The 22,809-nt window shown below is 30.4% G+C and overlaps 1 protein-coding gene across 4 annotated transcripts in view; it reads right to left on the minus strand.

Annotated features, from left to right (window-relative positions):
* The window catches only part of LOC134725285 (myocardin-related transcription factor B-like), a 72,010-nt gene that overhangs the window by 7,303 nt on the left and 41,898 nt on the right, over positions 1 to 22,809 (minus strand). For 3 of the 4 annotated variants that reach the window (XM_063588972.1, XM_063588970.1, XM_063588971.1), the window contains 5 exons: positions 18,575 to 18,817; positions 17,521 to 17,586; positions 16,687 to 16,742; positions 4,068 to 4,143; positions 584 to 748 (listed from right to left, as the gene is read on the minus strand). In XM_063588972.1, the coding sequence (XP_063445042.1) occupies positions 584 to 748; positions 4,068 to 4,143; positions 16,687 to 16,742; positions 17,521 to 17,586; positions 18,575 to 18,713 (502 nt within the window). In that variant the 5' untranslated portion in view covers positions 18,714 to 18,817. The remainder of the gene's footprint in view (positions 1 to 583; positions 749 to 4,067; positions 4,144 to 16,686; positions 16,743 to 17,520; positions 17,587 to 18,574; positions 18,818 to 22,809) is intronic. The other variant, XM_063588973.1, reaches the window with a different exon arrangement.

The following is a 22,809-nucleotide window of genomic DNA, read 5'->3' on the forward strand; positions in this document are numbered from 1 at the left end:
AGGATTGTTTTGTATGAATGGCTAATAAATTGTGCTGCTATATGCTTTTCATAAAATCAAAATTTTGAAGCATGCCAAATAAATAAGCTTTCCTGTTTGTCTCAATACATGTATCATATTTTAATATACATTCCATGTAACATGAATATTATATTTTTCTTTAAAGAAATTTCGCAAAATCATTACCCTAATTCACTAACAAAGATTAAAACTATTCTCAAAATTACTTCTTCCCTTTAAATATCATGCATGCTTCTTGATTAAATTTCATACCAACATTTTTCTTTCACAATACATGTATTCTTTTCCTTTTGAATAGGAAGTACTGGCATTAAAGCATTGAACTTTTAATAAAAAGAACACAACAGTAAAAGCCAATGTTCATGCTGTTAAATCAAATTCTAAAAGGTCATCATACAAAACTTCTAATAAAATTTAACAATATTAGAACAACAAATGTTAATTTACTGATAAAAGGTTTCTTTATGAACACATAGGCTACTTTATATGGTTCAACAAATAATCTTTAAAATTGCATCTTTCAATCTAAATTTTCCAGAATTTCATGATATCATTAAGCTACCTTGAAGAGCTTCCATAAACTTTTCATCTTCAGTTTTTAAAATATTTCCCTTCATAAGATCCAGAGGTCCTGGTCTGTGATTTAATTTGACGTTAAGATCATCTACAAGTCGAGCACGCTTCAATAAACGTTGTCGCTCATGTAGAGATGGGTCTATAGTGGTATCTGAAAAAAGGGAGGATCACATCATGCAAAGTCCTATACTGGTTCATGGTTAAATGCGAGTATTGGTACATGGTCAATTTTTTGTTTATATAGTAATACATTGTGAACAAGAAAAGTGTTCAAAACAAAATCATATATTTAAACAATAATTCAAGTTTCACAAGTCCATCGGTAGTTAAATGTAGCTGCTATTTTCTGTTTTTGATTTTTGTTGTTGAAAAAGTGATAATTTACGGATGGTATTCAACTGACATTTTCAAAAGCAGTCAATTTTCTGCCTAACTAACTTCCCTGTTTTGAGATCAATGACATGATAAATTAACACTTCACTGCTACAGAGAGGATAGTGACCCCTGTTAAGACTGGTTATAAGAAAACATGTGTTATAAAGCATTAGTATATGTATAGAGACATGCTAAAGTTATAACTAGATCTGTAAACATGCAAAGCTGTTGCCTTTATGGTTTGTTTCACTTAAGTACTAGTTTTGGTGTGATCAATTATCCAGAAACCAGTACTTTCATAGTTGTGCACAGTGTTTTGTTTGTTTTATTTATCAGAGTGATTCTATTTTGTTTTATATTTTTCCATCAAATATTGAAATAAGTATTTTAGATAACTTCAATCTGCTGCTAACCAAGATGGCTGCCATTTCCAAAGTCAGAAAATTTTGAAAACTCTTGAAAATTTAGACAACTCAAAATTATAGAAAAAATGTATACCTTGGTAAATATATTTAAAAACAAATCTTCTTCTAAGAATCTAAATTTTTAAAGAGTTATCAGTTGATAGGCAAAACCTGCTTAGTCAGCCATTTGAAAATTGTCTATGAAAAAGATGGTCAATAGTTACAGGCTAAAGAGATCAGCTTATAATACTACAATTTTTGGCACAATAAGAAGACAGTAGTATACACTATGTACATAGTTCATCATCAGATCAGAATGTTGTAAGTACAGATAGATCAAAGGTCATAATCTAACTAATGACAAAACAATCAAAGGTAGTAACCAACCTACTGACAAATAATAGTACAAACATAATGAAAGACACTTCTTATTTGATTGATATATTATCACAGTTATTTTCAGGAATACAGAAATTGCAAGTCAGCATAAATTAAGCCAGCAACAAGAGTGGATGTTTCATCCTTTTTATAAAATGCAATGTTTGACAATTATGACAAAATAAGTGTTTGTTTAATTCAAATTTCAATAAGGTCTTTAAACATAGGTAGGTGTGCGTCTGTGACAAATTGCTATTATGGCTATAATCATATTCTAGAATTTAAAAATATTTGAAGTCTTTCTTTTTCCAAAAGGGAAAGACCTTATTGATTTTTTGTATCTTTATTTGTTTGAAGTTTTGCCTTCAATTCAAATAGTATTCTATCTATTGGTTTTGTAAAGAAAAAAACACCAAACAAAGTTCAGAGATGCCACCGTAGTAGTCTTTCCAAACAGTATAAGATACCAGTGAGATAAAATGTTTTTCTGAAAAAATGTTTAATAATTTAGCTTTTCATTCTTTTTACTTTAAAATTATCAGGTCTGTCAAAATGTCTGTCTAGCATTCAGGATTTCGGCATAAGGCATCCCTATCATAACAGAAATATTTCAACTATGTATGACTTCAAATACTGCCAGGTAGTGTAATATAAAAGTATCGATTAATTAACCAATATGATGAACTTAAAATACAGAGACGATCATAGACCTGTTAATTAGAGAACTTATATTTATGCACATCTTATGAATATTCAGTTCTGTTCTAACATCTTAAGACACAGACTACATGAAAACTGATGTTGATGCAGGTTTAAGTATTCTTTAATTAATAGTTTTCCATCAAATGATAAGTAGGAATGGAAAGAGGGCCTGATATTAATCAACAACTCAAGGTTTTGGTTCAGTTCCAAAGTTTGACGGGATTCTTTGGCACTGTCCACTGGTAATGTGTCATGTATTATCATACAATATACAATGACATGTACATATCAACACAATTATTTCTCTTCACATTTTTCTTCAATCTGATTGATATCTCTTCATGGAGGCCAAAAGTTTAACAAAGACAACAATATAGTCAGTAAATGTCAGAGCAGTCTTGGTGGATGTGATGGTTAAAGTGCTTGTCATAGTGCTAAACCTATCTTAGAACTAAAAGAGGTTAACAAGAATACCATGATATACTAAAAATCTTTTAAAAAATTAGTGCTGAACCTATCTTAGAACTAAAAGAGGTTAACAAGAATACCAGGATATACTAAAAATCTTTTAAAAAATTAGTGCCGAACCTATCTTAGAACTAATGTAGTAATATGTTACTGTTACAATTTACTTTATCACCAACTTATAAAATTAAGCGCCCCTTGTAAAATTTGAATTTGAAACAAAAATTGAAAATGTTTTGACTGAAAAGGCCACATGCATTTCTAACTTTAAATACCTCAGAAATCACTAGAAATAGCCCACACTTAAAATATTATGAAATAGCAATGTTTAAGTACTGTCTATAAGATAAAATCAATTAAAGTCGGGAAATTGTTCAAAAAATTTGAAACTTCAAACTATCTTGATTATTTCAACACTATAGGAATTATTTTTAGTACATTTGAAATATATTTATAGTCTCTTCTCCTCCTTAAAATGTGTCTTCCAATATGCCAAAACAGGTGTAAACAGGCTGGACAATATTACATTTGTTAGGCAACAATCCTCATTTATATATTTATAAATTTAATGCCACCTGTTTGATGTTTATGTCATTCAATGTATTTTAATCATACTTCTAAATGAAATAAAGCTTTTTAGTGTTAACAATCATTGCTATCTAAAATATTAGTACCTTCACCTTGTTAAGAGAAACACAAATCAGAGCCATGTGCATTTAGTAATCTATAGGGAAATGGTATAAATCTCAGCAAATAAAGCAGCAAAAACAAGATGCACTTTCTTAAATCTAGACAGAGCTTCTAAGCTGCAGCAGTCAAAGCTTACTGTAGATTCATTATTTTTTGTTGGATACCAATTTGCAATGATTTCGTGGGTACAAGTGAACCAACAACTTACAAATTTTCATTAGGCTTGTATGCAGACTTTGGAAAAACCATGAATTTAAATATCTACAAAAGTGTAAGTTCGGCTCAATCAACGAAAATTGGTACTTACAAAAATAAATAAATCCACAGAATTTGATGAAATTTGACTTGTAAATATAACTTGTTATTTCTCACTATACATTTATTTTATTTTCACTATTACTATCTTCGATCTTACAAAATATTCTGTGTAATTTACTTAATAAATTTATGCCATACCTTCTAGAATGTGTTGCTGTACCAATTGTTGTCTGTCTGGTCTGTGGGAGATTTTATATCGTAACAAGTCCCCTGTCTGAAAAGAGAATGTAAAATATAACATGAAATTAAAATCAACATAAAATTAATAAACAAATTGTTGACCTGCAACATTTTATCATTATTTCTCTCTCAAACATATGATGCTCAAAGGCATTCAACACATGTATAGAAATGTAAAGTTGCTGTAAAAGTAAGTTAGAAAGTTTCAATGACAGTATACCAATCCAGATTCCTACTTAATTTAGGAGATGCAGAGAACAGCAGTCTACCGTGGGGCGTTTACATTATTTCATTTTACTTGTAGTAATGTTCTTCAATCTGATTATTATCTCTTCGTTGAAGCCAAAGTTTGACAAAAATAAACCCAAACCATGTTTCAAATTTACATGTATATATAATATATCTATTAAAGATTTGAATTTCGGTAAGTCTTTTCTATTTGTGATTTCTTTATGATGTTTATTTAAACCCAATAGATCTATATCATTACATTTTGTTCTTCCCCAAATAGCTTTTGAATTATTCACTCAGAACAATGATGCTGTCTATACAGATACTTAAATACTTCATGGGATGAATAAAGGTAGGACAAAAGTCTGGGCAAAAAGCTTTTGAAAATCAGTAAATATGTATCCATCTTGATACTTTTAAAAATACTTCATGGGATTGTATAAAGGAAGGACAAAAGTCTGGGCAAAAAGCTTTTGAAAATCAGTAAATATGTATCCATACTTTATACATGGGATGTATAAAGGTAGGACAAAAGTCTGGGCAAAAAAACTATTGAAAATGAGTAAATATGCATCCATCTACACGTTACATGGTGTTATGATAACCATATTCTAATGAGATGATCATTTCCTTCAGTGAACGGTAAGTAACCAGGGGCCATATGGTTCTCGTCATATTTTATAAAGCAGGCATCTAATTTCTAATTAACCAGATGTAGGAGGGTGGAAGGCAGTGTTTATAATGTTTTTAAATTTAAAGATGTACACACAACAGATACTATTCTAACCATTTCTTAAACCAGCTGATTTTTGTCCTACAAATTCAACAGAATGTTGCACCCAAATTGCACTGTGTCTGTAAATACATGCTGATTTTGATGCAATTTATTATAATTATATACACAAGTTTGCACTTACAATCAAGAGTAAATAATGTTAAATCTAGGTAAGTCAGTTAACAAATAGACTGATGCTGTCCTTATCTGACTTTCTGTGCTAAATTTAAAACAGGGCAAACTGTTTTATTTAATTAATTACGTAATTTTAAAGTCAATTAAAATTCCTCATACAATCTTTTAGAATGAAATAGTGAAATGCACAACTTAATGAAATATAAGAGCATGTGAGCACCCACTTTTCTCAACTGCCATTTCCTAATGAATTATGCATTATGGCAAACCAGTTAACTACTGTAAGCAGTCAGCCAACAGATTGAAGGTAGAGCTATTTCATATGTCATACACTGATAATTTATGCAAATTTATGCAAATAAATAACTATGTCAATAAACAACAATTAGTTCCTAATCAAAACACATCTGTGATAATGTACATTTGGAAAGAAACATCCCCATAAAGATTCCAACAATTTATCCAAAACCATTAAAAATCCCATGGGGTCATACAAGTATACAAAACAAATTCCACAGGATTGATTAAAGCAGAATTTTCTTGTATGCCATATTAATATTTTTATAATATAATCAGTGTCATAACAGACCAAAGAACCTCAAAGCTCAAAACATTTTTTGGTCTTATTACCAGTAGTTTAGAACCACTTGACAGTATTTTTGGTTATGAATACCTGTCTGACTTAATTAGGTAAGCATTCCAAAATTTATTGAAATAAACAAATTGCACAAAAAAAATCAGTTGATACTTAACTTTTCAATATTCTTCTGATAGTTATTTCAAAGTAGCTTACAAAGAAAGGACTATGAGCAATCATTGAGCAATGTCAGTATTTACACTTCCATCGAAATTAAACTGTTTAAACATAACTGTAAAAAATCTCTAAGCCTTTCACAGTTCTATTTTTAGCTCAGTTTTAGTAATAAATGAAGAAGACATTGAGCATGTTATTATGATTTAGATAAAGAGAAAGGTTGATCATGTAGTTAACATTTATGACAGATACCTGCACCCAAACTACATATCTGTCAATGATAATGATAACTAAGAAATATGCTGACATTGCAATCAAAGCCTAAAGTTGTTTGACCCAAATTTTTCTCTGGTTCATGCTAACCAGTACATCAATTTGAAGCCTTAATTCATTTACTGTTGTTGTATATTATCTATTGTGTTCTCATCAGACTGACATATCAAAGAACTGCAGCACTATAAGTTTGGAGATGGCTGAAAGAGTATGATACAAAGCATACAAAATATGTTTTAAACCCTTTGTATGTCCATGTGCCTCCTCAAAGTCAAACATGGTACATGTAGTCTTTAGTCATTATTTTATAGTTTTTATTTGCCCTGGAGGAAATAAAGTGTTGATGGCAGATCTCTTGATGATCTCTTTATTAAATTTCTATATTTTGGGGCAATGAAGAACTTGACATATTGTAAAGACAATGGTCTGTTGACTATATGAAGACCATATATTGACCAAGATGTCTTTTGACACCACATAGAAAACTAAAGATTAAACAACACGAAACCCACCAAAATCTAGGGATGATCTCAGGTGCTCCAGAAGGGTAAGCATATCCTGCTCCACATGTGGCACCTTTTTTTTATGTGTCGGTGCTTCTTTAGTGTATGCTTTTTTCTTCAACTGAGAAAAATGTTACCTTTTTATAGAGATTATAGCCTTTATTTGAGGACTGAGTTAAACAGAAAATACTGTCTTTTGTAAAATAAAAGAGACTGTATATAAAGGATTGCCTGGCCACCTGCACAGTATCATTACAAGAAGGGGATATTAAACCAATAATATTACCTTTACATTAAAACAGTATTGGCAAGTATGAATAAACTGAAACCTATTTTTGACAAAACACACTATTTTCGACATAACAATTAAAACATAGATTAAAAGTTGGTAAGACAATTAAGTATATAAATGAAATGTCTCCACAAAAATCTTCAATATTCATCTCAAAGGAGTCAATTTCCTGTCTATATGACTACAAACCAGTACTGATGACAATTCTCAATCTCCAAAACAAATTGTTTCCTTAAGTGTCATATAAATATAGGCATATAACACTTTGATAATAATAACATAAAGTGTCCAATTTATATTCTATATCATTAACTTCACATACTTATTCTACTTTGGTCTTAAACAAGAAGAGTAGTAAATGTTTCTGAGATAATTTATTACATTAGTCATCAAAGAATCCATCTTTTTCTCCAAAAGAGATTTTAGTCCTTACACACAGTGGTTTGGATGTGTTTGTACCTTAAAGTAGAGTGACTGCACTGAGCAATGTATTAATGAATAACCTATATACTAGTAACTTGAAAGCCTATGTGAGAGGGGCTGTAGTAATTGTCAAAGGATCATTAAGAGGGGAAAGCACCCATGCACCTAAGGAAGCTGCATATAGGATAAATGCATAAGTTTCCAAATGTTTGGTTTCTAGCCCACTTTCCCCCTTTTCAAAAATTCTCAATCCACACCTGATGAAAGATGTTTACTTAGAACAACATCCATAGGTGATTTATATAATTAATAAACCTCATTGTTAGAATGATAGCTGTTACAGAATTGAAGTTGCAAAATTTTACCTGCAGAAAATACAAACTTTAATTACATTACTAGATAGAACAAATGTCAAATTCTTGTTAATTACCTGTGAAACATGTTTGGCACTGATTAATAAACATGCTTGACTTTTAGGACTTACAATCTCTGATTTACTCAACCTTAATCTAAATATCTTCACTTCAAAATCATTTCTTAAAATTAAACAGTGCATCTGCACATGGTTAATTTTAAACAGCAGATTTCTTATCATGCTTTGGAAAGAAACACTTTTAACAAGACCATTTTACTGAATTGCTCAGAAACAGCATCTTGCAAATTCTGTTTAACGTGCATTTATAGCACTTTTCTGTCAGAGTAGTTGGTAAAAATATGATAACATGATTCTAACCCTCCTCGAACCTGGGACAGTGGTGTAACAATACAACTTAAGAATGAACTTACTATACAAATGACTTGAAAAGGTGTGACTCATCAGATGGATACAAATAGAAATACATCTATCAACAAGAATGTGTCCTCAGTACACGAATGCCCCACTCGCACTATCATTTTCTATGTTCAGTGGACCGTGAAATTGGGGTAAAATCTCTAATTTGGCAATAAAATTAGAAAGATCATATCATAGGCAACATGTGTACTAACTACTAAGTTTGAAATCAATTGGACTTCAACTTCATCAAAAACTACCTTGACCAAAAACTTTAACCTGAGGCGGGACAGACGGACGAACGCACAGACAAACAGACACACAGACCAGAAAACATAATGCCCCTCTACTATCGTATGTGGGGCATAAAAACACAGAGACAATGAGTAGCATTTTTTTCAAAAACAAATAAAAAAGAAACTGACTTAAATGAAGCATGATGACATCCTCATAACTACTATAACTTATAAGTCCTCTTTGACACAAGGTCACAAGTAGTAAAACATAAAAGCAGCAGGGAGAAACAATTCAGCTGAAAAAAGTACAGATCACTGGTTAAATTAATTAGAGAGAAGTCAGGAAAAAAAGAGGCAGTTATTTTGGTAGAAGCTTAGTCATTATCAATATTACAACAATGTTAAGTATTTGCTCATTATTGATGAACATAATGCAATGAAAACAAAAGATAAGACATGGGTGATTTTAGGTAAATAATTAACTGTTGATGTGTACTAATTTACCCTTTATGTGGATGTATGAAACATATGGTCCTGTTTCTGATCAGTCAGATACAGGGGCTATAGGTATGCATTGATCTGTTCAACATAATTCTACAGCCAGTAATTCTCAATTACGCACAACATGATTGCCTAGAGATATGCAACAAAAGACAAACTATAATACCTTTATGTTACTTTTATATTAACGAAAATTAAATATAACGCTTTTAGATGATCCTATATTGACCTGACTTAGCATGTGTTAATCTTGGTCTGTTTTCATTTATTCTGGACAAACTAATGTTAGCATTAGCATTATAAACACACTAAGATAAAAGTACAGATTCTTTGTTCAAGAAATAACAGCACATTTTGATTGGACAATGGCATTCGTCAATTGAACAAGTCCACAGATGGTAATCACAGAAGATGATTCAAAGATATTTCAAATTTAGGATTTTGAATTTTTTCTAGTATTGTATTAGAATATAAGTAGCAGTGCCATATTAAAAGATTCACCAATGTCACTCAATCTTTTTTTGACAGTTACGAATATTGAATTTAATGGATCTGTTCCAAGTCACCAAATATACAGCATTTGCAAATGTCAAATCCCAATTGATAGGGGCAATTTTGCAAATATGGTAAATGTACTGTTATTCCTGAATTTTTTAAAAACAGATGGTATCCATCTTAAATTCTAATGTTTAAGCTAAGACTGTTATGGTCCATTTCTAATGTTGTAAAAATATAAAACCTTTGGCTCCTAATTCTACTCTTCTTCAAAGTATATAAGACTAAATGATTTAGGAAATTAAAGAGACTTGACTTTTTGAAATAAACAAGTTATCAAGATGAAAGAAATCTATTACTAAAGATAATATTCTGTTATTTTCAAGTACCAAGTTTAAATTGATATTTAAGGAGGTAAAACTCAGCAATTTGATTTTGATTACAGTACAGCCTAAGACTGTCACTTCAGACTTTATAACATTGTCTTATAGCAACCTGTATGTGGGTGGATAAGATGGATAAACAATTGCTGAAACCTCTGAGATTGTGCCAAAATTCCTTACTATTATGACTCAAGGACAAGTATTCCATAATATTGATCTAACACAAATTTTATCGACTGAAAAGCAAGCGATAAAAAAAATTGTGGTATAAAAAGACCAATGATGTTATTCTTCACAATAAAGCATAAAACTGTCTTTCAAGTGAAATTTGAAGGTTGCTTGCCTGCTGAGGTGTAGTAACTTATAGTATTATTAAATCCGATTGCTTTCAAAGATATTAAATTACTTGAAAAGCCAAGCAAAAACATTTAAACAACAGTGCAAATGCTGAAATGTTTCTGCTTCTTAACTTATCAAGATTGCTTTTAAGTTGAAAGTCTTTTTGATAAAAATATTACTACAAAATATCACTCAGATTTATACTATCAATGACCCATGTAAATCAGGTCAAGGTCAAGAGAACCCTGTCAGACCAACATGTACAACTAAGGTGTAGTATTATGGCCAATGAGACAACTATCTACCCGATACCAAATGACAAAGACGTAAGCAGCTTAGCTATTAATATCAAAGTTAATAATACTAATAATAACAAGGCAATAATCCAGTGACCTAACTGACAGAAAGACAATTTAATATTTATTAATAGTAAGAAATAAAAACTGTGGATTCTACCTATTTTCTCTATGCTCAACACTACTGTAATAACAGTAGACTTTGAACCAATAAATGTATAACCGATATATTCATGAAAATTTGGCAAAAAACTGTCATCAATGACACAGTTATTTACATGTAGGTTCATTGGCAAGTCAAACATCAATATGTGTATCATTACAGTTTGACCTCAATATACATAGTATAAATAGTATATTAATGTTCCTTTGACAAAAAATAACTACTCATGACCTTGCAAAAACACACCTTAGCATAATTAGTAGAGCTGGAAACATACATGTGTCAACTGATTTCCTTCCAAGTGATTTATTCTTATCTAACTTTAGCATGAAATGGTGTACAAAGGTTAAAGAAAATTGGCTAAGCAGAACTCGGGTAAAGTTATTTTAGCTGCTTAGATTGAAAAAAAAAGTTTTTTCAAGACCCAACTATTGTTAAAATTAGAATAAACTGACTAGTTGTATGAAATTTGGTTTACTCTCGCATTGCTAAAGTTATAATTGCTGTAAAGCCAGCCATATCACTTTGATACCAATACAAATGTTATAATCATCCTAGTAATGACTTTCATACTTATGTCAAGTCCTCAGCTTGATTCTAGTTCTATTTTAAGAATTTTATGTCATCATTGAGGCAAAAATGATTCTGAATGCGTAAATAATCATTCAACACATTTGAGTCATATTTCTCCAGAAACACAAAGTTTCACCAAGAAAGGAAAATGTATGATATGGCCCCTTTTTTGGCCCCTGGAATTCTAAAATCAAAACAAATTATAAATCTAACAAATAAAATACTTCAGATGATCACAAGACATTTTAATTAGTCTGTCAGACATCAGTAATAATAAGTATTTATATATTTTGAATTTTGTCTTCCATTTTGGCATTTACACTTTGAAATTGTTTACATTAATAGATCTTGTTATTAATATTTAGATATGAGCTACAACTATATCCAAAATGATGTTTTTTAAAACTTCTCCTTGTGTATAGCTGTTGATCATATATGTTTTGACCAAAAAAACGTGTGAAATGGCCATGATAGAACAACTACAGTACACATTCCAACATGTTCATGATGTCATAGTGACATCACAAGTTACCTTTCTGCAATGAAGTGTCTGGATTATATTTATCTGTTCATTTATCAATAAAATTTACATAATTTTGAATCTTTACACTAAATCCTTTGGAAATGTTTTTTTTGTAATTTCTGGGGACAAATCAAAATATGTTCATAACTCCTTCTTTCATAAGAACTACAGTGTATTAGTTTAAGATGGTCCACTTGCATTACTTTTTAACTAACATCAATGTAAAGGTCATTTCTAGCCTTACCTGGTCTTACATAGGTCACCATCACAGGTAACATGGTGAACTTCATGGAAGATGACTCCGGAATTTTTATATGTTTTGATAGTCAGAGATAAGAAGAATTCCATGTAATGCAAAAAGCAGAACTATATAATGGAGACTGAGCAAAGAAGACTTGTTATCAATTTATTACAGAGTTCAAACATAACTTAATCATAGATGATATAAGATGTAGCATCTGGTAGCCTCATTTATACTGACTGCAATATTTTCTGCAAATGTAACTCAGCAAAAATAAATGAAAAAGTAACATATATGTAACATCTATAGATCTGGATTACTGCCAAACCACCAGTGAACAATAAATAATTACAGATAATATGCAGGGAACTTTCCATAGTTGAAAAAAAAAGAAATTACCAACACATGAAAACAACCTTCATGTGTTTGACCTTGCCAAATCAAGGTCAATGACCATCAAAGTATAGCTAATTTTCCAAAATACAAATCAAATTTGTTTCACATTTATATTAACGTTCTTGTGAATTCCTCAGATTTCATGCCAAAAAACATGGAAAGATCGTTTAAAAACTCGGTGATAGTAATTGCTACTTGTAAACAGCCACTTCTGGACATATAAATGATTATTGCCTATAAGTATGAACCATTTGAACATCAGATTATTTAAAGACTTAACCTTGTTCTTTCACTTGAAATAAAAAAGAATATGCTGAAAGATAGATCTTTAAATTATAGCCAACAGGTTTTACAATAAGTTGTAATTAGTATCTACATTTTCAAAAACAAAAGTACAGATGTGATTGATAAGAAGGCAAACAATCAACAAATTCCAGGAAAACTTAAAAAATGCATTTTTCCAATCATTTTTAAAAGTTTGGTACAGAATACATTAAGCACAGAAAATCCTATTTACCAAGAGCATTGACTTGATTGATCAATTGATTGGTGTTTTACACCACTTTCAACACTATTGTGTTATTTCATGGCTGCCAGTTTTTATTGGTGGAGGATGCCAGAGTGTCTGGAGAGAACAACTGACCTCTGTCCGTTGGCTTGAGGTGAGAATATAACTTATCTGTGTTGCAATAAGAATAAACTGTTGATTTAGAGACCTTTTTTCTCTTTGTTACAAAATTTTGAAAGTCGATGGACTACAAGTAGCTAGGTGGGACAAGGCCAAATAATCTCCATGAACATGGGATAAAGTATTTGTAATACAATTGGCTACCAAATACCATTGACTTATGATTGGGGATTTATATTTGTTCTGATCTACTCACAAACACTTGTTGAAATCACTGATGACAAAACCAGCATGCCTTAGTCTAACCTCCAGAACTTCATCAAGCCTAGACAAAAACCCTGAAGTCATTTGTGTTACTGTAAGCAAGGTTACCTAGTACATGTATATAACATTTTTCATACCAATTTTAGGATTAGCCTCTCAGAAAAGAAATTTATAAGTAAAAGAAAACCATGCCATATCTAAAAGAAATGACAGTTCTGTAGTGTATCAGACTACTAGTTGCAGTGTTAAACATTTCTAAAATCAATATTAACTTATATTCTTAAAACATGATTGCCATTGAGGAAATCTTCAAAACAATAACTCTTCAAAACACTTCTAACCATTGCCATTTTGAACCTTAATGAACCATCAACTCTTTGTACTTATAACTGCCTTTGAACTGGAGAATACCATCATTATCTCAACAACTTATTGTATAGACTGTGAAATTTCAATTTGATTCAAATCATTGAAAAGATAAATAATGACTTTCACCTAAATGAAAGGCTAAAAGAAAAACACTTATAAAAAATCTGACAACCACTGATAAATAGCTTACATACACATGCCACAATTCACAAAATAAGTCATACCAAGTTCCATTAAACATGTAAAAAGACTCCATTTATAGAAGTTTTAAACATCAGATTAAATGTTATGATTAGAACCAATCTTTTCCAAAAGACTGTACTTTCTTTAATATTGGAACACAGTGGAATGCAAGATGCAAGAATCTTTTATTTCATGGTCTGAACAAGATTTGGATTTTGGGGGATTTGTTGGTGTTTCTACTGCACTTAAACTTTGTAACTGATTTGGACTCTTGATTAAAGTGCCACTTAGGTGAAAAGCATAAGTGAAAAAAAAAATGCTATTTTTATATGAATTAGAACATTCTCATCAATTGCCTCTAACAAATATCTATTAGCATGGAATTTTATATTAGTCATTTTGTAACAAGCATGAAAGTTGGAATCAATTAGATAATCATTTCTTAAAGTACATTTACTGTAAATAGAAACATTTTTCTCATAAAACTTTGATTTTGATGTTGCATTTTGATAATGTAAACACATCAGGGAAGAATATTTATTTTGGATAGAGTACCATGTTTTGTTCTTTCAAAGTACACTATCTGTCTGAGGTGAGTTATTGTTTTGGACCCAGCCATGATTGAATGTTAAGTAGAATATTTGCAATGCGCCTAATACTGTCATAAGATTTATTTCTTTACCAATAGTAGCTTGTCAAGTTTTAGGATATTGGTGTACTTTTCCATCAAGAGAAGATTAAATGTACTAAAGATAGTGAACAGAAATAAAAATTGCAAAACAAATTCCATTTGTAAAGGGGCATAACTCTAGAATGTTAAAAGTTACGCCACCAAAATTCAAACTTGATTTGTGTTTAGTGGTTTTAAGTTTAATTACATTTGGTTATGGCAAACTAAAGTTAAAGAACAGAAACCAATTTGGTTTGTATGGACAGATGTACAGACAAGGGTAGAACCTAATGCCCCCTCCACTTTGACAGGGGCAAAAAAATAGAAATCCACAAAAATTGGTATACCAGGAATAATAAGAATCCACAGTATTTCCAAACCATTTTTTTCAAAGGAATAAAAAGTAACTTTAAACAGCAGTCAGTTACTATTTTTGTTTTATAATAAATTTTGTTCACATGACTCCACTATTTTCAAAAAAGTAAAATCACAAAAATACTGAACTCCAAGGAAAATTCAGAAAGGAAAGTCCCCAATCAAATGGCAAAATCAAAAGTTCAAACACATCAAACAAATGGATAACAACTGTCATATTCCTGACTTGGTAAAGGCATTTTCTTATGTAGAAAATGGTGGAATTGAACCTGGTTTTATAGCTAGCTTAACCTCTCACTTGTATGACAGTCTCAATAAAGAAGCAGACATATGACTGCTTCACACTTTCTGCACCCAACAGATAACTGATAAAAACAGTTAACAATACTGTAAATAAAACCAATAATATACCAAAACGAAGAAAAAATGCAATATAACCTTCTAGCAACCTTGAACAAGGTCAAGAAAGCATCAATTGAAATTAGAAATCTCTTTAACAATAGGTAATCATTAACAAATAATTAACACAACAGCAGAAGAAATAACCTAATCAAAGATATCTATAATTGCTGACAGGTATAAAAGTAGAAGTATTTCTGTCTCAGACAGACCTACTATTTGAGTGACAAGATGATCTGACTTGCTGCCAGATTTCAATCATCAACTTAATCATTATTTCATTCCAACAGCCTCTCTTCTTATACAATTTTACTGAATCGTAAAACAGATCTTTCAAAAGAACTATAATCATTCCTTTATTCTTTTGAATAAAAGAAGAAAAGAAAAAAAAGAATCAATTTGTCTTTTTTCAAACAACCTGCAACACTGTTTTGTAATCAGCATTAAATTATATGAAACGTGACAATTGTTAATAATTGTTAATGACGTGACAACTGTTGAGATAATTTCTGGACAAGAGCTGCCAACTTAGTGCACTCTCTCTCTCTCTTACCACATTATTGTGTAGGTGTCTAATTTCCTACACTATCCACTGCGTAAACACTTCTGTGATGTAAAACGCATGCTGACATCATCAAACAGATAAAAAACAAATATACTTTTCTCCTCAATCTTTATAATTCTAAGGTATTTACTGATGCTTCTTTCACAAAAATGCTTTAATCAGCAGAAAAATAACTGGCGACATAAAATGACTTGCACATGTACAGATTTTCTAAATGATACATCTGTTTGTTTGTTCATCAGTCAACAAGTTGTTTTTCCTGTGTAATTATTTTCCATACAATTCAGTAATCAGGTAGATCGGACTACAATATAACTGTGTAATTAGTGTAAGCTTGTTAATAAGACATTGCCCGTTTTCTGCTTGAAAGAAACTTGTTTTAAGTTAATTGACCAGCAGAAGTGTGAAACTAAGTTACCTTGTGACTTATATATGACTATTATGGCAATAGTAATAATCTTATGAATCTTGTTCATGGTCAATCTTTTTGTTTTGTTTTGTTGAATGAATCAAGAGGGGATAAGTATAGAAGTCAGTACAATAATAAATATGCTCATAAATATAAGAATACTTTAGGGTCCTCAGTCATAAAACTTTACTTGGTATTCAGAGTACAAAATTTGTGCTCGAAAAGAAAAATCCAGTATTTTGACTGGTTGACTTCTGAGTCTTTTTCCAATAACTGGCTATAAATTTTACAACCCTAAGGCCAGATATAAAATTAGTTGAGCAAGCAATGAAATTTTGACTCTGCCATGTCATGAACAGGTAGAACTAGACAATAATTAAATGCCTTAAACAACTGTTCAATTCTCCTTACCTTAGCTCTTTCTAATGATTTTCTCTGTTCTGCAAATGCTGGTGGGGTTTTCAAAGCTTAAAAAAACAAAAGTGCATCACATGATCAAAAACACCTGTCAACAATTGGCAAAAGTCAAATTCATTTATTTCATTCAGATTTCTTTAACCATCTAGACAGTTATACAGCAGGAAAATGATCCTAATGTATTATGTTATAAGAGGAAATATAGGAAGAATTCTCTATATCTTGTATTTTAGATGTTTTTACAAATGTATTTAACCTCCATTACATCTGGGGTGCCTTATTAACTTCATCAATAAAATCATTAACCTATTTTCAATGATGCAATTCCATCAAAAGGATAAATTATTGGTTCTTAAATATTTACAGATTTTCTTGTTATCTTAATTTTTGAAGTTTGTAGTCTGCAAATGTGTGCCAATGTTTTGATCTTTTATCTTATTGTTTTCACTTGGTTTGAAAAATACTTAGAATATTTATAATGTGATAGATACATATGGACTGATAATCTTAGTAATAGGAAGTGGCAGCAGTTATAATAAATAAATCAAATTTTATATCATAAATAGATTGATTGATTGTTGGTTGCTTGACATCCAGTGGCAAGTATTTCATGCATGTTCAGGAAGATAAATGGATGTAGAGATACAGTATATATCTTTTTGTTCTCATCCTCTTTTTGATGTAGTGTTTAACATATATACCAAATTCTTTTATTTCAGTGAGGCAAAATTCAACCATGCTGTTTGGAAAAAAACCAATGAAGCAACTCTTACAGTCAAATATATATACAGTGTTGGATGTAGAAAAAATTAAGTTTATCATACATACGTGGATATATGCCTTGGTCTACAAGTTCAGTTACAGATCTTCTCATCATCAATTTTCGCTTCAATGCTACAAATGGGAAAACAGCCATTTTGTTAAAAGTTTTACATACATACGTAAAAACATACTGCATAACCAGATCTGGTTACAATTTCTATTTCTCCTAATTCATTAATTTATACATAAAAGGTCTGGCTGCATGATTCATTGACCTGCTTGGTTATCCTTTCCTTTTCTTATTAAGTCTATTAAGACATATTCTGCATGAACTATTCTAAGAGGGGTTATATTTTTTTGTCAATTTCTCTTCTTTTTTTGTTTGTTTTGTTTTTTTTGGCATTGTCTGAAATGTAAAGCACGATATTACACTCTGAATTTGTATTATCAAGTGTATAGTCATACACTATAACATGGGTACATAACTTTTGACTTTTTATGCATAAAACTACAAATTTTTAAAATCAAAACATAAACAATGAAATTCCAGAAACCAGGTAAATTGGAGACAACTTGATTAAAAAAAAACATATATTTTTTTATGTTTTTTTTTGGCAATCTCACAATGTCTTAAATCTAGTTTTGTGTTCTGCTTTTATTACATTATAAGTTGTACACGAGATGTCTACACTGTCAATAGTTCATTCTTTCAAGGTTAATTTACACCTGTTAACTTAATTCAGTTTAAAAAAAAAGTATGACATTAAGTGCATTAACATTAAGACAGGAATCTGATGTTCAGTAGTTGTTGTTTGTTGATGTGGTTCATAAGTGTGATCGTTTCTCGTTTTTAAAATAGATTAGACCATTGGTTTTTCCAATTGAATCGTTTAACACTAGTTGTTTTAGGGTCCCATATAGCTTGCTGTTCGGTGTTAGCAAAGGTTCAGTGTTGAAGACTGTACTTTGACCTATAATGGTTTACTTTTTTACAAATTATGATTTTGATGTAGAGTTATCTCATTGGCACTTATACCACATCTTCTTATATCAAAGCATCAAGATATTGTTATTGTTCACTAACTACTATTTTTTTTATTTTATAAAGTTGAATACATACATTCTTTATTTTTATCCATGCTTTGTTGTAATGACATTTCCTCTAATGTTGACTGTGGACTTGTTGGTTTTTCTTCTTCTCCGTTTAACTTTGGTGTTGTCCCATCGGCTGCAGCAGCTTTAGCTTTCTCTGCTTCCATCCTACAGTCTTTACAATAAAACTTATGGATGTACTGTATAGCCTCTTGATCTAGATGTGCCCCACCCCCATATAGGGGGGACCAACTGGAACTACTGCTAGAATCTGAAAATAACAAGCATATAATGTTTAATCATGTGTGCTATTAACCTAAAAAACATTCAAACAAAAGCAAAAATAATGGTCAAAATGAAATGTTCCCTCCATAATTCAAGTTTACTTACCACTAGACCAGTTGGAGGAGGGGGGAATGAAAGCAACACTTGACTTTTGTCTAAAGCCCTTTTCTGGATAAGTTATGTATTTACACTCCTAATTCTGTGAATGCCTGTAGGGGTTTGTTTATAATGACAAAGCAGTGCTTGTGAACACACACTATAATCTGAGTGTGACTTGTAATTTTCTTGTTAGATAAAAGTGTAAATTGTATGAAGAAATATGTAAAGGTTCCATGGAGTCCTCTATCACCTTTGTGATGGCAAATGTCACAGTAAAAGTTAAAAGTTAAATGCCAAATTATTTTTGTCTATTTATTACTTGCAGAAAAAAAATCTAAACATTAAACAGACTGGTTTTTTTTTATCATGAAGAAGATTTTGTCACAAGCTGTAATTTGTGTCAATGAAGATGTGACAATTTCTAAAATCTTTTACCAGAGACCATACCTATATGCATTTGTCTGCCATTTAAAAATGACCACTTGAATATTGAAGTAATCATGGAACAGAAAAACTGTTAATACCAACAAATTATCAATGTCGTATTTTTATCAAACCTACATAACATTACTATTAGGCATTTCTGGAGCCAAATAACTTTCTAAAATAAATTTTCAAATTAGATTTAAATGAGATTTTTCTCATCATATTTAAAATTTCAAAATACATTTATGATTTCCTTTCGATCCTCTAAAATTTTAAATATGATTTAGAATAAAGTCACAAAGTGTAAGTCAAACTCAACACAGAAAATGTTCAATGAAGTTAAGGTTTCTACAATTTATTAGAAACACAGGCTGCCATAGATGAGGAAAAAACATAACCATACTGAATTAATTGACCAGAGAAGAAAAGAAAGTATGCTTCAATCAAAACATAAAAAGAGAAATGTTAAAACAGGAGCATTCTGACATTTCCAGAGTATTTTTACACCTGTCAGTCAAGTACAACCTTAAATCTGAATATTACTGCAGTGATAAAATTTGATATTCCACAGGTCTGTAACAGTGACAGTTTGGTAGTAAAATATACAGGTTTAGAGCAGATATATATTTTCATTCAAAACCTCAACCACTTTTATGTCTTTAAGAATTTCTTGCCAAACTTCAAATTGCATATGTCAAAACAATCAAACAACATACATTCACTAGTTGAAAAGACTGAAAACAATCAAAGATACAATTATTTTTTTTGCAAAAATGTGAATTTTCTACCAGTAAGATCAGTGAACCTTTTCAATGGTACAACTTCTGTTCTTCTGTCACGATACCAGAAGATACAACACAAGATCACACATAATACAAACAAGAAAGGATAGATTATAATGGGGTATCCATCTTGACACAAAATCTGTACATGCACAGCAAAACTCATATACAAGCTTTTATTGTTGTACTTCATGTTATTTTTAAAAGTGCATCTTCAGTTTACCATGTTTTACATTATTTACTAGCTGCTGAAGATCTACAATCTTCTATTATATAATGGTTTAAAAGCATTCAATTTTAATTTTTTGGTAAAACAAATTCCTGTCGCAATTAAATTTTTGTTATCACCACCTACAACTTTCTATCATTGTAATATAAATACAATAATATCAACATTTTCTTTTAAACTTAAAATCAATCTGCCAGCTTCATAGAATTGTTCTGTTTGAAACCTAATTTTTATTATGAATCCACTTGAACAAAACCTCCTGTGTAAAATTTTAGGGAAATGAAACTTCAAACAGAATTTATACCTGTTAAGACAGTCTGAACTTGTGCTTCAAATATTTACTACAAGTGCCATAAAAATAAACACAAGTTAATTAAAAATTTTACATGTTTCCTGAAATCTTGCAGAAATATAAACATTTTCTTAACTATTCCCTTTAACTAAAAGATTGCACTACTTACTAATAATCATTTACCAGACTTCAAATTGACCATTTCCAGGTCACGTTGTGCTTTATTCAATCCAATGATTGGTTTCTGTGGATTGGAATTAATGTCTTGGCACTATATAGAACATTATTTAATTAGCTGATTAATATATCAAAAGTGGAAATCACCGGCAAATTTAATTTGACTTCATTTTTTTTTTAAATCTTACATTTCCTTATCTAGATTAAGGAAGTAAATACGACATTTAAAGTAAAATTATAGTATTTATTGTTTATTGCATTATTGACATACAACATTTGTCTATTTTTAGAAACAAAATACTATCATTTTCTTTCAATTTAATTGCTGTGTGGTAAGAGAAAAGCATAAAAAAATCACCATGGAAAAATATTCAATCGAACTGAGAGAAAAAAATTAATCAAATAATCTTCAAGAAAACATACTAAATTTAAAATAGAAGCCATAAACTTGTTAAAGTACATCGTAAAATACATAATAACATTTTGACATTAATGATTTTGCAATATTAAACAGAATGCAACATAAATAAACATTTTCTTTCATTTGTTCAATTCTTTATTTTGTCACATTTTTCTCTCTTCTAAAATTCTAAATAAACTTTATTTTTTTTAAACATCTCCATATTTTATATTATTTTCTTTTTCCATATTGTAAATTAAACACAGATAAGGGTAAACTGTATCTTAAAAAGCTGATTATGAAAACCTGCACTCTGCAGTCCGTCATGAATGTCATCAATTTTAGTTAAGAAATAATAATAGTTATAAAACTGCAGTTATTTTACATATTTATTGCGTAATCCTCATTACGCAGTATATATTGGACAATGTCCGTAGTCTTTCTGAACACCAGATGATATTCAGAATACATCTGTTCTTTCTATTGCCACCTTTCATATACATGAGCAATTTATAATGTCAATTATTCAATATGTATAAAATAATATTCAAACATTTTTACATTAAATGTTATTTATTCTGATCTAAGTCTGATGTTCTTATCATATGGTTAATTAGTCAAGGGAATATCAATTAACAATCAGAAGAAAAAACTCTATGCTATGCAAAATTGCTAAATCAGGCAGAATTAAGAACATCAGCTATACGTTTGAAAGTCATGTAATGATCAATGAACAAAAGAAGGTTCCAAATGATAATATCCTTCTCTCTAAAGAGGACTTCAATGCAATAAGAAGTGTACAAGAGGTCCTTGTAATCAACGTAAGCTTTCTGTTTGAACTGTCATTAGGAACTAGCACTTTTCTTATTTGTAGCTGTACAAAAATGTACGAATAATCCTTGAAAATGTGATTAGATTCACATGTCAACCAAGAATAGATATACAAAGTGCATTGTCCTAAAAAATGTGATTGCTTAGCACTATTGAACAAAGATGTACAAAATGCATTTCTAAAAATGTTATTGCTTAATCAATTCAACCCAGTATTGACTATACAATTCAACTAAGATTTATAAAATACATTGTCTTCAAAAAGGCACAACAAAAGCAAATACAAATATTTAAAAGGAACAACAATATTTTACATACATGTTACGTCCATCAAGGAGATACCAATGAGAATGAACATAACACATGGATTTTCTAAATTTTAAACAAATCTATATGTCCTAATTCTGAAAGTGCTGTTACATCCTAATGCACTCTCCAAACAGCTTGTAAAACTGACAACAGCAAACACCTCCATTAATCTGTTTAGAAACAGCAAATGTTAAGTTCACTGGTGCAACTGTTTAGCATTTTAAGAGGGTCATACAAGTACTTGTACAAAGACCTTATACTATAGGTACTAAAACAAGATGAGAACACATTATGGATACGACATTCAAAATGTATATTTGACTGACAACAGCAAGCGACTCAACTAATCTGTTTAGAAACAGAGAACATTTCGTTCACCTGTGCAACCGTTAAGCAAATTAATTGGGTCATACAAGTACTTGTACAAAGACTT

This window comes from Mytilus trossulus, chromosome 7 (assembly GCF_036588685.1).
Source record: "Mytilus trossulus isolate FHL-02 chromosome 7, PNRI_Mtr1.1.1.hap1, whole genome shotgun sequence".
Lineage (NCBI taxonomy): Eukaryota > Metazoa > Mollusca > Bivalvia > Mytilida > Mytilidae > Mytilus > Mytilus trossulus.